Genomic DNA, 15,479 nt, shown 5'->3' on the forward strand with positions numbered 1-15,479 from the left:
GATTAGCCACCGCTGCCATTAGCCACGCTAACACAGCGGTGGTAGATTAGCCACCGCTGCTATTAGCCACGCTAACACAGCGGTGGTAGCTTAGCCACCATTGCTATTAGCCACGCTAACACAGCGGTGGTAGCTTAGCCACCATTGCTATTAGCCACGCTAACAGCGGTGGTAGCTTAGCCACTGCTGCTATTAGCCACACTAACACAGCCATGGGTGATTAGCTAATTTAAACACCTGCTTTACTGATGATCTGTCAGTTTGTGTGTTTGTTGCCTTTTTATTTAGCTGAACCAAAACACACCTTATTCCACAGCACATCTATTTGTTAAGTTTGTCAAAGTCAAGCATCACTGTCTACTTCCCTCTATTTTTTTTTCTTAATTAAAATTTATTTCTCACCCTGTTATCTAGTCATAGTATAGGTAGTTCAAAGCAACAATACTGCGTCACTTTTTAAATGGGTCTAGCAGAGAAATGGAGCTGGCCTGGGTGACATCACGCTGCAAGGTGTCTGTAGTCTAAAATAACATTGGAGATCAGTTAAGAATACCGTGATATATATCATGTATTGTGATATAGCAAAAATATATCAAGATATTAGATTTTCCTCATATCCCCCAGCCTGAACGTGTCCTGCATGCACAATAGAGGGCGCAATAACAGTGTTTGGAGTCTCAGTGTTTGCAGAAGTAAACATGGAGGCTAACGGTGGAGCTTAGCTTACAGTTGAGGTTGTTGTCCGACCGGAGCAGCAAATTAACAACTTAATCCTCATTATAGTCCGTCATGGTGGTGGTTTTTCTTCGCCCTCGTGCATCAGGACGCAGAATAGTGACATTTGTTGAGAAAAATCAAAAAAATGCAAAATCCAACTTATGTTGTTCAGACTTTTATGAAAAGATCAGACTTAGGTCGCATAACAGAAAAAAAAATCAGAATTGGGTCACTTCGGGCTGCAGTGTGAACGTTTGTGGGAAATGGGTTGCTGTGAAAGCCACGATTGGATGTTTTTACTCACCAAATAGTTAATTGTGTACATCTTTGACACAGCTCCTCTCCTGATGGGCCCAGCTCGTTGCTCCTCAGGTCCAGCTGTCTCAGACTACGTAACTCCAGCAGCGTGAGGGCATCACAAGCATCTTCTGACAGCTTACAGTCACAGACCCTTACGCAGAGACGGAGACATAGAAAAGTGTTTTTTTATTTTACTTTTCTGGAAGCTTTAATGTAGAACAAAGCCTAGATATTTCTGTTAATCAATAAAAGCTGACCTTAAAGTCTCCAGTTTACAGTGTGGACTGCTGAGTCCTGCAGATAGGAGCTGCAGTCCTGAGTCCTGCAGGTCATTGCTGCTCAGGTCCAGCTCTTCTAGGCTGCAGGTCTCTGATCCAAGAACCGAGGACAGAGTCCCACAGCTTCCCTTTGACAAGTTACAGCAGATGAGCCTGAAATGAGGAAGAAACTCTGAATATTCATGTCAGCGTGTGTGTGTGTGTGTGTGTGTGTGTGTTTTCTCTCTCAGTTATCTTGCTGTGCTGTGTGTCTGAGCAGCTGCTGGCTGTAGGAGCTTCATGTCATCAACGCTCCGTCCAGCTTCTCACCTCGGCTCTGCAGCTGAAGGGCTTTGGTTGCTGCACTGGAGGTTCGTTACCAGAGACTTGGAACCAGGTAAATTACTTCAAGAACGTTACGATGTGATGCTAAAAAGGTTCACAACCAGAGAAAAAGAGGTCCTGCTGTTTGTTTAAACCACATTCTTTAAACTTTAGAGATCAGAAATATCACCAATCTGTTGCTCTCCTATTTCAAATAGTCTACCGTTTTTAACTAGCAACATGGAAACCACTGACTGATTTAGCAATGCCAATGCTGAGTCTCTCCCATCAGATCCCGGCTGGGAAACGTCCCGTTAATCTGTAAAAGTCGGGCCATGCTGACCTGAGAGTTTCCAGTTTACAGTCAGGGCTCTTCAGCCCCGCAGCCAGCAGCTCCACTCCTGAATCTCTGAGGTCGTTGTTGCTCAGGTCCAGCTTCCTCAGACCACAGGACCGGCAGCTAAGGACTGAGGACAGAGCTGCACAGCTTCTCTCTGAAAGGCTGCAGCCGGTCAGCCTGGAAGAGACAGTGAAACCTCAGTAAATTGTTTTCTTTGTTCAGCTCGTCATAATGAAGCTGAAGCTCACAGTGATGTCTTGGAGGTTTTAACCACTGGCAGGAGAGCAAGGAGAGTCTCTTCTGAAGGGAAGTATTTCTTCAGGTCAAACACATGTAGGTCTGTTAGTGATGAAAGTAATATGAAGAGCAGCGCTGACCAATGAGACGGTTCATCCACGGATCCTGTTTCTGCTTTCAGGAACTGCTGGACCTCATCAACTGCAGAACCGTCCATCAGCTCATTCAGACATGGGAACAGAGAGATCTTTCTTTCTGGAGAAGGACTGTTTCTGATTTTACTTTTAACATGATCAACAGTCAGCTGCCTGCTCTGTGAGCTACTTCCTGTCTGCGGCAGTAGATCTTCAAGATGAAGCTGACTTCTTTGCAGAGAAAGACCCAGGAGGAAGCGAAGAAATGTGTCCAGGTGTCCATCTGAACTCTTTACGGCTTTGTCGATGATTTCATAGAAGGTCTCCTGCTTTTGGCTGTAAATGAAGCCTGGAATTGGGAAAGCAGTTTTTGGTTTGTTTCCAATGCGGGAGACGACAAACAGAGCAGCCAGAAACTCAACTATGCTCCAGTGGAGGAAGCTAAACACTTTCTTTCCACTCATCTTCAGACAATGCTCCTCCTTGAAGAACTGTGAGAAAACTTCTGGATATACAGAAAACTCATCGAAGCTGTTAACGTCGTCCTCCTTTATGCTTTCCACAGAAAATGACAGGCCACCATTTTCTAGCTGGTTGAAAGCAAGTTTCATCAAGGTCTCCAGGTACTTCAAGCTCTTTGGTTTGCCAAACTTTTGTTTCATGGTTTGGATCTGAGCCATGAGGATCTCAATGTAAATCCCAGTTAAAGTACTGGGCAGTTCTCCTCCAGTGCTGGTCTTTAACACAGCCTGCAGAACTCCAGCCGTGACCCAGCAGAAGGCTGGGACATGGCACATGTACCGCAGGCTCGGTGACATCCTGATGTGGGAGACGACCCTGTGGGCCTGCTCTTCGTCTCTGAATCTCCTTCTGAAGTACTTTTCCTTCTGCTGCTCAGAGAAACCTCGGAGCTCTGTCTCCATGTCGATGAACTCAGGAGGAATCTGGCCGGCGCCTGAAGGTCGCGTGGTGATCCAGAGGCGAGCCGAGGGAAGCAGATGCCCTCGAATCAGGTTCGTCACCAGCGTTTCCACCGGAGCAGCTTTGGTCACATCAACAGGCAGTTTTTCTGCAGCAGTGAAGTCCAGAGGAAGTTGGCTCACATCCAGCCCATCCAGCACAAAAATGATTTTATATTCGCTCTTATCAAAATTAGAGTTTCCTGATGTCTGCAGTGACGTGAAGATGCGGTTGAGTTCCTCCTTTGTCATGTGTGCAGTTCCAGGAATACACGTGTGGATCAGTTCAGACAGACTGAGAGTCTCCTGCCTTGGGAAATTCACCAGGTTGAGGGGAAATATCAGATGAACATCCTGACTGGTTCTGTTTTCTGTCCAGTCAAGAACAAATTTGTGAACCAAGAAGGTTTTTCCCACTCCTGCCTCTCCGCTGGTCATCACTGTTCTGACGTTTGTCTTTGCTCCTGACGGGTGTGTGAATATGTTGCTGATGTTTGGTTCAGACGGCTCTCCAAACGCCATTTCAATCCTTCTGATGAACCTGGAGGCGGGCCGGTCTCCTGCTGTGATGCACGGCTCAGTGTAGCCGTCGTCTAAACTGACTGTGTTCCTTTTTGAGCTCCACCCTTCATGTCTACACCTGAATGTGTCCTGGAGGTTTGATTGCAGCCTTTCTTTGTGGTTTCCAACAGATTGTGGATTTTCCATGTCTTTGTAGGACAGAAACACACAAGGAACAGAACATTAATCACTAACTGGTTGCTTCTATATCACCGGCCCAAAAGACCAACTGATCAGTCCTGACCAGCTGCCTGGTGACGTACCTCTGTGGATGTTTGCCAGCTGATGCTGGAGGTCATTTCTGTAGATCTTCTGGAGGTTCTTCTTCAGCACCTGCACAGCCAGGTGGTTGTACTTCTGCACCATCTGATCCACCGTCTCCTGTCGGTCTGCGTTCTCCAGATGACTCTTTGGGATGACTGGAAGACCATCGAGCTCATCTGACTGCTGCAGGAACCATTTAAAGCTACGAAATTCTTCATCTCCCAGCTGCTGCAGGGTCTCAAACAGTATTTGTTTCAGAGCCATTGGGTCCTGCTGAACACAGATCAAATAGTTTGATTTTAGCATTTGTTCATTTTAACATTTTAAACCTCAGCTTCAGATTGCATGAAGGCTTCCAGCTCTGACTCATAGCAGGTGTTTGTATATCATTTGAAAGCAAACCACAGCTGGTCTAATGGAAAACAGGTCCTGTTGTCTGCGTGTCGTAGTTTCTTCTTAGTGGTGAGACTGAGCGGCTTCCTGTTTTTGCTGGTCAGCCTTCAGTTTCCGACTAGAAGCTCTGCTGTGTTCATCAGTCATGAATAATTAGAAAAGCCCTGAAAGACGCCGTCTGATTAAAATGCATTATTTTTATTACTTTTAGGAGAACTGTTAGAAACGGAGGCTTTGCTGCCACGGTTATTCAGACATGCTGTCTCACCATTTCCAGTCAGTGTTTTGCTTTTATGCCGCCTTTAGAAATGAGATCCCTGAAACGTTTTGCAGTTTCATAATGTCTCCTGTCTTTCCGGCCACCACACCGTTCAGCCTCACTTCATGCAACGGTGCATAAAGAAATTCTGTCTTGGTTTTTCTGGACAGAGTGGATCGTGACATACAGAATAAAATCATTTACATGATGCTTCTTAGCCAGTCCTGCTCTCATCAAACCACTTCCTTCCTCACCGCGTGAACATGACAGCTGAGGGAGCAAAAGCTTTGACAAAAGGCTTCTTTACTCTGTGGGTCTTTTACTGATTACGTCCATATAAATGAACCTTCCAGGTTATAAAATCCAGGCTCTGTGCTTCTGGAGAGAGTTCAATGATGAGGTTCAGTCATTTCTGTACTTTTAACAGAGTTGAACTCACCAGTTAAAGATCAAAGCTTTGGAACGTCTGCAGTCTGAAGTTCTTCACATCATCAGTTAATCCAACAGTTCCTCAGCTTTTAAAGCATGCTGAGACTCAACATGCTACCTGTCACATTTCACTCCCAGCCTCAGTGCAAACAGCCCCGTGACGCAGAGAGCAGCCCACAGGTTCAGCAAACTCCCGCTGTGGCAACACGTTTCCAGATTCACTCATTGGCCTTGGCGTCATTCATCTCTGTTAGTTTAAACTACACTGCACTGGTGCACGTATCACCTCTGCACCAGGAACCACTGAACACTTTGATACACCAGTTGAAAACACTTTCAGAGATACCAGTTCATCATTCTGTCTTACTAGAACTTTTTCTCCCCGAAGTTCACAAAATGTTCCCTAGTAAAAGTCCTGGCTAGCAGACCCTGACTTGGGCTAATTAGATGAAAATTATGCCTTACTAATCAACATTTAAAACCCCAACATGCAAAACTAGCAAAAGCAGAAAATGTCCACTAGTTTACTGGTGAGCCCTACATGTGTGCACCAACCTGCATCTTTAAAACTTAACTTAACTGAAATGTGTTCAGCTGCTCCATCCAAAGACCTGTGAGTTTGGTGGCAGCAGAATATCGAGTTAGTTTGGGGAAAAGTTTTAACTGTAGTTTTACATTTGTAAAAAAGAAAGAAAGAAAGAAAGAAAGAATATGTGGCTAATTGCAAGAATAAATATACAAATGTCTTGCCATACTGTCCCAACCCAGGCCCTTCCAGTGATGGTTTGTTGATCTGGGTCAGTAAAGCCATTAAACCCATCAGGTTCATAACTGGATTTTAAATATTGATGGAAAACAAAAGAGGCAACTTGCATTTATTGACTTTGTTTAGTTTGTGACAGATAAATTAGTGTTACTGGTCAGCTGCAGTGGCACTGAAGGGGTTACTCTACGGCCGCGTTTCCAGGTGGATCCAAACCTGGAGCTGCTGGCAGTCAGGATGTGATTGCAGGTTTTCGTTAGTTAAACATTTCTTTGTTTTGGAAACCAGGAGCACTTCCACCTTTGACCTCCGTCTGGTAATAAACACATCAAACTAGGACAGATGCTTTAAAATATTGTGTAGCAGTTAATAATTAACACAGATATAAATCATAACATGTAACCTACACTGAGATTAGAAACCGTTTATAATCTCCAGAAACTATTTTTTCTGGAGATTAGGAACGATATACAGTCGTTTCTAACTGTAGATTTTATTTTGGCTTGATTTTTTTCCATCACATTCAGACTGGTTCTGGGAATATTATCCATTACTAGATTGTGCAGAATAAGTTTCCATCGTCTTCACTTGGGCGTAAATATATCCACTTTTATTAAGATTTTCTTGGATTGTGAAGGTTAAATTTGGGTTTTAACCTGCCAACCTCTTAGTGTCATTTAAATTGTTTATATTACATTTAGCCATTATTTGCTTTATTTTAGAAATTTCTAAACTAAATTTTAAGTATTGGTCTAATACTTTTCCCCATTAAGCTGCATTAATGTCTTCAGTTTATTTACCGATAGAAAAGCATAACTGCCCAGCAGCACTAGGTGGCAGCGCTGCACCTGTTTGCCAAACGCAACCAAACACCTCACAGTAATCTAATATTCTGAGTCAAAACGCTGATTGTGGTGGTTTAGCTGAAATTAAGAGACAGATTTGGACCAATGAGACTTTGTCCTGGTCCGCCTCCTCATTTACATACAGCTCTACGTCACATAACGTCAGCATGTGGCTCCCCCTGCTGGAGAAACATCTAGAAAATTACCAGAATTAAAGAGCATGTCAACAAAAATCTGTTGTAAAATTATAAAAGGAAATGAAATTAGCTTAAAGATACAAAACATAGACAACATGAAGTCATGAGCAGCTAAAGAGCATTTTCTGATCTCTAAGAGTATTCTGATTATTCTTTACCAGAATACTTTTATTTATTTAAATACTAATTTGACTTATATAAAAAAAAGTCATCCAACCAGCGTCGGGATAAAAATATACTTTTTATTGTTCTTCAGATTTTGATGACAGCAGATTATTGTCACAGACAGAATTTCATCTTTATGAGTAAAACATGGCAGAACTTTATTAACCTTTTGTTAAAAATTACTTCTGTCATTCAGTCCCTGAAAGCAGAGGCCGCACACACACACACACACACACACACACGCTCATCAAACTACTAAATGAAATATAGCTTATTCATTTTCAGGGTTTTGTGCACAGACAGATTCTCTGAAAGCCGAGGAAACTTCGTTTTCTCAGCGGGGAAAATTACCGCCTCCATTTCCCTCGTTTCCCTTTAAAACCAAAGATCTGATAATCTCCGTCTTCTCTCTGCATTTAGTGATGTGCAAATTTGTGCTTTGAAGCAAAAACCACTGCGACCCTGTTGATCTGAGAACTATGAAACTATAAACTCCTCACAGTCAACTTTAAAGAAAAGGTGTCCAAGTTAATATTTTCTGATTGTTCTCACAATAACGGCACAGATTAAGGTGAAATAAAGCAACTTTTTCACTTTTCAAGGTTGCTGATAAAACAAGACCGTCGGCACCCGACCTTCTGCCAGCAGGTTGCAGCCGACGCAGGAACCGCCTGAATCATCAGCAGAACGTTAAAAACTTCACATCCCTGAACTTTACGGGCCAGCAACCGTGTTTAAACTGTCAGAAAACCAACTACAGGAACAATGTGGGATCCTCGGCGTATCTGTGATGGCTTAATACTGTGTTCACAAACAAAGACAACTTCACAACAAATGAGCTAAAGAAGTGAATTTACTCTGATCCAGGCTCGTTAGATCAGGAAACCGGGACATTTTGAGGGATGTTGTTCAGCTTCCAGTCCGCTGCCCAACACCAAGTTCCTCCTGAACACGAAACTTTCTGAGAATAAACGAGTTAATGGCTTAAAAATGTTCCCTGTAGAAGTGGCAGCAGGACACCTCAGGGCACCTCAGGTGCTCGGTGACTTGGTGATCTTAACCGGTGAATAAAAACAACTGGACTTCCTGTTAGCAGCTCCGGTTTGCTCAGATCGTCCCTCCAAAGGTTAAAACCCGAGAACTTCAAGGCTTATTGGAGGAGGTTTGGTTGGTTAGTTACAGTTCCTGTGACAACAGCAGGTTTAAAATCTGATCTGGGATGATGATGATGATGAACACCTGCCCGGCTCAGGGTCCGGCTCGGTCTGCAGTGTGATCCAGCATCGACAGTAAAACGGACTTCAGGAGCAACCCAGCATGACAGAAACCATTTTAAAACAAGCCAGTCATCACTGACAACGTGCAATTTAAAAACTGTGACATCAGAAGTTCAGTAGTAAGGCCCGATGTTCTCGTAGCCGGCGTAACTCGGCCAGTCAGGGAAGAGTCCATGTGAACAGGTGGGGCTGCCGTACCGGTCGAAGTGGATCCCGAACTGCGATGAGTCCGAGTGGTGGTTTGTCTTCATGTAGGACCAGACGATGCGGTAGTTCTTACCCTGGTTGCTGTCCCAGTACTCGTTCCCGCTCACCTTGTAGCACACGGCGAACTCCACTTGCTCGTTGGGCCACATCTCGGCGGGCAGAGACACCTCGAAGGAGAAGGTGTCGCTGTACGAGGTCGGGTACGTGTCCTTCACATATTCACAGCTGACATCCGTGTGGCTTTTCCACGAGTCAAAGGTCACCCGAAGCATCACGGACTTCTCAAACGATACATTTTTTACTTTAACGGTTCCTGCAAAGGCCTTCTCCTTCAGCACGCAGTGCTCCAGGCTCACGAGGTTCTGCTCCAGGTTCTGCCGGAACAGCAGGTAGTCGGAGGAGGGCTGAGTGAAATCCAGCACCAGTTTGTCCTCCTCCATGGACGACAGCGTGAGCTTGGAGCTCAGCATTTCCTGAATGTTCGCAGGGATTTCTATGGGGTCTGTGAACTTGGAGAAGATCTTCACCTTGGTTAAGGACAGACCTTTGTGGTCGGCAAACGTAACGCGTTTCTTTTTTTTCGTGTCTTTGCTGGTGATGGCGCCATCTTCAGGCTCAGTTTTGTTGACACAGGTTGTGTGCTGGAACCTCAGGCAGGAGCTCCGGACCGACTTCTGTACCGTAGAGGTGGTGGTGAAGACGAACTCCTCCTTGGACAGGTAGAGGGGCATGGTCACGTCCATCGGCATGTCGGGCTCCGGAGGAAACTGATCGCTGAAACACAGAGAAGTCAGACTGTTAGTGCTGAGTGAGAGCTTCACAAGGCGTCTGCTCCTCAGAGCCGCTCTCGCTTCAGCTCTGCTACATCCATCGTTTTCACAACATCTGGTCAAAGCTGCCTGTAGAAACGTTGGCCGTCGTCGGGTCTAGACTCAATTTTCTCAAGAAAAGAAATAGTTGAATTTAACATCAGTTTTTAGAAGTTCTTTCAAACAATCTGAAGACCTTAAAAATATAATTAAAATTTTGAACGAAGGCAAAAACCATTTGGTTTTCCTTGGTTAAGACAAAGACATCTGTAGAAATCCCTTTGCCGTACTGGGGCCACATTCTGACCCAGACCTCACCAGCCCCGGAAAACTCTCCCATCTTCAGTGTGTCCGTCTCTACAGTTCAGGAGAAACATGAAGATTCAAGACAAAAACATTTCATGATGCTCCCCTCAGCTACCACCCGTCCATTTAGCACAGGATAAATGGATTGTTTAATATTTTCTCTGGAGGTTTTGCTGCATATTTTGGTTGCAACGTCATGGAAAACCTTTGAGTCTCAGCAGAGAGCTGAGCGCCGACAGGAGGCGTCAGAGAAAACAAGCTGCATTGTTTGGACACTGCTGTGCAAACAGAGAACAATGAAGTCTCTGCATTTAGGTTAACAGAAATCTGCACTCAAAACCAGAACCCTGCTGTGGACCCGCACCACCTACTGCAACGCAAACAGAGAGGGGCCCAACGCCACCAGGAGGGGAACGCCCCCAAAGAAACTTTCTGCAAATGCCCCCAATGAACTTGTCAAAACCTCGGAGTCAAGAACTGGACAGTCCACGGCCAGCTGGTCGGTTTCAGGAAGGGAAATGCCTGGTTCTCACGGGAAGAGTGTAAGATTGTCAGACGATTTTAGCTCTATGGTGGGTTTGGTCAATGCAACACACACAAACCAGTTTCACTCAATCAGATGAAAACCTCTCCAGATCCAACGTGATGTCAGAGGAAACCAACATGGCCGACTGGCTGTGTTTATAGACCACATTTAACAGAGAAAAGACAATTTTAAAAAATACGTCTCCGATGTCCACCAGGCTTTCTGGTGCGTCACGGCAGTCGATGCGGCTTGTCTGTTAGATTTCCCTCCGTGTTTCCGTTGCCTCAACGTCACATTGAGCCGGCTGCGTTCTCATTGGACCTCAGGGAACAACAGGCGTACGCAGCAATATCTGGTCTACACAAGCTGACATGCTGGGTATGAAACAGAACCGCCAAGGTCTTCATCTGTGTTTTCAGGAACAGCAACATGGTAGAAAATGACGTAGCATGAAACCCAAACACTGATCCATCAGAAGAGGCAGTTTAACCCACCAGAACCACCGAGTGTCGGGTCAGAGGACTGAGAGACTTGATGCTGCAGATCTGATCATCCCGCTGACCTTCTGGGTTCGGTTCTGCCGTCCCAACAGCAGACTGAAACCACCCAGGACCTCCATGCATGTTAAACATTGCAGAAGTTTTCAGGTTAAACTTTTTTTAAAGTCCATCTATAGGTGAACTTTTTTCGCCACTTTGGTTCTAAGTTTTAAAGAAAGAGGAAACAGTATTTAAAATGTCTGAAAATGTTTCTCTGCCTTTAATGTGAAGGCCACCGTGAGCACAACCAACCGAGCCTTTAAATCAGCGACGAGATGAATTCAGGGATTCTGAGTCAGAACTCTGAATATGAACCAAACAGAAAGCCAGAGGCTCAGTTCACCTGCATCAACAGAACCAAGGACGGGACCCGAGACAATCAGAAGACGCCACCATGAGCGGGCTGGCTGGTAAACCAGCCATGTTTCCTGTTTCTGCCCACACGACACCCAACCGGGCCGAGAAGCGAAATGTGGCCCCCAGGGCCTCACAGCCCTGCTGGAGGGCAGACGGTGAGAACAGGAAGGTTTATTTTGCTCGGACTGCAGGGCTCCACATGGAGGGCTCACTCTGTGGGTTTTACACCTGAAGACGGTAAAATACTCGGTTATTAATCAATGAAGATCATCAATGTCTTCAGACCAATCACTGTTACCGAGTTATTTACAGCTGTAAAAACTTTACCGAACAGTTTCCACCAGGTTTGTTTGACAACATAAATGAAGTCAAATGCCTGCAGAGTCAGAAGACGCTGCGGAGCAGAAATGATTCCTTTATTACCTTCAGATCCATGTTGTGATTTTTTGGTTCCGATCCGACGCGTCTTTGAGCTGCACTCCTCCACGTTCAGCTCAGAAAGTCAGACTGTAAATGGTTTTACTGTCCTGGTTCTGGATTAAACCACATTAAACCTGAAGCTAAAGCCGTTTCAGGTTTTATCGAATGTCCAGTAGAACCGGGTCAGCACAACGTTCGCTCATCTTGACTTGGAAAGTCTTTCACTTCTCCAGACTTTGAACAAAATTTCAGTGAATTTAAAATGAATATTTTGTCTTTAATGTTTGAAACTGCACATAAAACATGGAAAGAGCCTGAAGTCCTGTTAGCCGGTTGCTGTTTGCGTTTCCACTGTTGGTCCAGAAGGAGATCAGATGTTCACGACAAAGTCCAGAACATGATTATGAAACTGAGAAATCAGATCCATGCCGTTTGTTCTGCAGCAGTTATGGTTTAGAAACCGAGTCGTGGAAAACTGTGATGATGTTCAATGAGCCGTTAGCCCAGCCAGTTTCACTTCACCACTAATCTGAAGCGACTCCAAAGCTCCAAGTTTGTTTTTATGTTGGAGCTTTAAAACATTCTGATAAAACTGTAAATAAATAAAACTGACTGACTGACTGACTGACTGACTGACTGACTGACTGACTGACTGACTGACTGACTGACTGACTGACTGCGCTCCACCAATATTCAGTGTGAATGACTGGGTTGGATTTATTCCTCCATCTCATTATATCTGATTAAAATAAACGGTTGTGCAGATTAAAGTGGGAACTGAACCGGGTCATGTTCAGCGCTGGGCTCCCTGCTGCCTCTTATCAGGGCCGGTTTGGCCCGATTCCTCCGTTCTGGCTTCTTTCAGATCACATTCACCTGCTGAGGAGAACCGGGTCGGTTTGGGATCAGCACAGCAGAACCAGCCAGAGTCCAAAGGGACATGAAGCATTTAAATGTCATTTCTCTGCTGCCACGTTTTGATTCATGATTCTGATTCAAAAACTAAATAAAAACCATCCAATCAGGATGGAGGGATCAATAATCAGAACATCAGAAACTGAGTCCATGTGAAAAGTTCTCAGTTCCTTCCTCACAACCTCCGTTTCTAAATCAAAGATTTTCAACAGGAAGTCACGACATCTCATCCGGGCCAGAACTGAACCAGAAGCCTGAACCGGATCGTTCTTTTCGTTAAGTTCATTTATCTGATGTGTATCTGTGTCCGTGACTGACTGCGTGGATCTGACCCACATCAGGAAAACCCGCTGACCTTCCAGGGAAGGCGAACAATCCGGATCAGAGGAGCCAGACCTTCTGTCCAGAACCAGACCCAGCCTGCTCGGTCCAGAAGAACCTCCACCTCCCAGCGCCATGTCTGTCTGAGCGCGTTTCAGCCCTGCTCCGCTTCTGGCATTGAAAACCGATTTCTGACCCGGGAACCGCTTCGGAACCACGGTACCTTCACTGAGCCAGAATTCATCCGGATTTCTGCAGCAAACTGCAGTTTTAAGGCTGAAGCAGAGGGAAGCTGTTACAGCTGGACTATTAAATCAAACTTCATTCATTCATTCATTCATTCATTCATTCATCTTTTCAAACAGCAGCAGAATAAACGGTTCTGTCAGTTGGTTGTTTTCAATTAAAGCTTCCGGCTCCAGAAATTCAGTTTTCTGAATATTTCTCCGGATTCTCGGTGTTTGAATCGTTTCTGCTGTTTCTATGCTGCTCAAACAATAAACGACGCTCCACGCAGCGCAATAATCCGCAGAGTTTGCGCAGGGCCTCGGTGCGGAGGTTTACCTGGAGCAGGTTCTGACCAACACCTGCCGGTCGCGGTTCCGTCCCCACCTGGAGCCACCTGGAGCCACCTGGAGCCACCTGCCGCCCCTCTCCGCTGCCACAGAGCAACTAGGAGCCGCTGCACTTTCTGTCTCCACTTCAAAGACCCACGCAGGCTCCACGTGAAAACGTCCACGCAGCCAATGAGGGCGCGCGCAGGCGGAGTGATCACCAGAGTCAGGGTCTGCTGTGTGTGGAGGAGGGGCGGCCACCTGGAGGGACCTGGAATAACCTGGAGGGACCTGGAATAACCTGGAGGAACCTGGAAGGTTCTGGATAAATAAACTGATAAAACAACATTAAAACCAACAGACTCGGTCCAACTTGTCTTTGCAGCGTTTATAGAACAATTAAAATGTTTGAAGATTTAATTTATTTCATATTAATTCATCACATTTTCATATCACGTATTTATTGCTCTGAAAATCCAAACAGATTAAAACAAACTGCTGTCCAGCCGTATGAATGGAAAGTTCAGTGGAAGGACAAACTGTCACAGAAAACCACAGCCAGTGAGATCAGCCCATGGTTCTGCTGAGGTTCTGGAGGTCCAGGTTGGTTCTGCCCGGTCCTGAGGTTCTGCTTCAGCTCCTCACTCTGCTGCTCCAGTATTAATAATTCTCCATGTTGTCACTCAAGTGAAAATATTTGATAAAAATGTAAAACAGTTCAGCCAAATTCTGAAAATTCATCATTAATGTTTGAAAATGATGTCAGCAACCAGGCATGAATATAAAACTGTGAAGTTTCATATGTTAAAGGCTAAAAAAACATTACAAAATATCAAGTTTTCAGCAAAAAAAAACCAACATTTTTCAATATAAAACTTATGAGGCTGAAGCTCCTGTATTAACGCTGTAAATGGAATCTGGTGTTATTTTCCACGCAGCCTGGTGACGACTGGATAACTTTACTCAAGTAACTGAGTAAATGGGACTAGTTACTGTCACCTCTGTAACTAGTCCAGAACCCGTTTCACTGGTTCTGCTGCTGCAGAAACACAAACAAACGATAAAATGTTAATAAATGAAAGTCCAGAATGACTTTATGAATAAATAATAATAAACAGATTCACAACCACGTCCTCTGAGGAAAAGTTTCATCCAGATTATTTGGACTGGTTTGACTGGTTTCCAGTGACAGCAGGAGTTATTCCAGGTTGTCCAGGCGGGAGGCAGACAGCTGACAGGAAGTCCACTTCTTCTTCTCTTGTTTCAGATTCCTGCCTTGAGCTGCAGGAGACACTGGGAACCAGAGAGAGAGGCGGGCCTTCAGATCCTCAGACCTGGAACTTCCTCCCTGAACACCCGACCAGAACCTGAAGGTTCCTCTACAGCTGCAGTTTGGAACTTTATTAAATACTAAGTCTGTTTTCCATATTTATTAAATCTGCCTCCATGTTGTTAGGAAACAGATAATCCGTCTCCTTCCTGCTCTGCTCTCGACTTAAAACAGCCAATCAGAACCAGGAGGTGGGGCTGAGCGCTGTCAATCACTTCATGAACGCGCTGCTAAATGTGCTAATGGAAACAATTTACAGTTACAAGAAAACTATCTGCTGTCATCAGTGGCTATGCTAACTAGCCTTAGCATTCATTACAGGCTATGCTAGCTGTAGGGGGTGGAGGGGGGCTGAACTAGTTTCTATTAACAACAAACTACATCAAAGCTTCAGTAAAAGTTTTATTTGTTTGATGGTGAAACCTGACCTGCTGACAGCAGAGCAGCAGCTGCCACCGCAGGTTCAAAGGTCACAGTCCGGACGGGAGTTCCCACTCTGACCCAGAAGCAGGAACCAGGCTGGCGCTGCGTGTCGGTTTGGGACAAACATCAAGAAAACAACCCGACCCTACTGGACCCAGACCACAGAACCTACTGGACCCGGACCGCAGAACCTACTGGACCCGCACCACAGAACCTACTGGACCCGGACCGCAGAACCTACTGGACCCGGACCGCAGAACCTACTGGACCCGCACCACAGAACCTACTGGACCCGCACCGCAGAACCTACTGGACCCGCGCCGCAGAACCTACTGGACCCGCACCACAGAA

General features: G+C 45.3%; 2 protein-coding genes and 1 non-coding gene across 3 annotated transcripts in view; all 3 read right to left on the reverse strand.

Annotated features, from left to right (window-relative positions):
• The window catches only part of LOC103130558 (NACHT, LRR and PYD domains-containing protein 12-like), a 9,556-nt gene extending 4,728 nt beyond the window's left edge, over positions 1–4,828 (reverse strand). The window contains exons 1-5 of the mRNA XM_007541977.2: positions 4,093–4,828; positions 2,187–3,978; positions 1,942–2,115; positions 1,275–1,448; positions 1,022–1,168 (exon numbers count right to left, since the gene is read on the reverse strand). Coding sequence (XP_007542039.2) covers positions 1,022–1,168; positions 1,275–1,448; positions 1,942–2,115; positions 2,187–3,978; positions 4,093–4,399 — 2,594 coding nt within the window. The 5' untranslated portion in view covers positions 4,400–4,828. The remainder of the gene's footprint in view (positions 1–1,021; positions 1,169–1,274; positions 1,449–1,941; positions 2,116–2,186; positions 3,979–4,092) is intronic.
• A 2,373-nt stretch (positions 4,829–7,201) lies between these two features.
• Positions 7,202–13,684, reverse strand: ppp1r3b (protein phosphatase 1, regulatory subunit 3B). The gene is made up of 2 exons (XM_016666012.1): positions 13,386–13,684; positions 7,202–9,402 (listed from the first exon to the last, which is right to left on the reverse strand). Exon 2 carries the CDS (start codon positions 9,375–9,377, stop codon positions 8,535–8,537), a length of 843 nt encoding a protein of 280 aa, XP_016521498.1. The 5' UTR covers positions 9,378–9,402; positions 13,386–13,684; the 3' UTR covers positions 7,202–8,534.
• A 100-nt stretch (positions 13,685–13,784) lies between these two features.
• The window catches only part of LOC103130551 (uncharacterized), a 4,939-nt gene continuing 3,244 nt past the window's right edge, over positions 13,785–15,479 (reverse strand). Inside the window, exon 2 of the transcript XR_001660304.1 lies at positions 13,785–14,668. This is a non-coding gene — a transcript (uncharacterized LOC103130551). The remainder of the gene's footprint in view (positions 14,669–15,479) is intronic.

The sequence above is a fragment of the Poecilia formosa genome, unplaced genomic scaffold (assembly GCF_000485575.1).
Source record: "Poecilia formosa unplaced genomic scaffold, Poecilia_formosa-5.1.2 Scaffold646, whole genome shotgun sequence".
Lineage (NCBI taxonomy): Eukaryota > Metazoa > Chordata > Actinopteri > Cyprinodontiformes > Poeciliidae > Poecilia > Poecilia formosa.

Coding starts and splice junctions, on each gene's coding strand:
- ppp1r3b (XM_016666012.1), bottom strand. CDS start 9,377: ATGCCGATGGACGTGACCATGCCCCTCTACCTGTCCAAGGAGGAGTTC.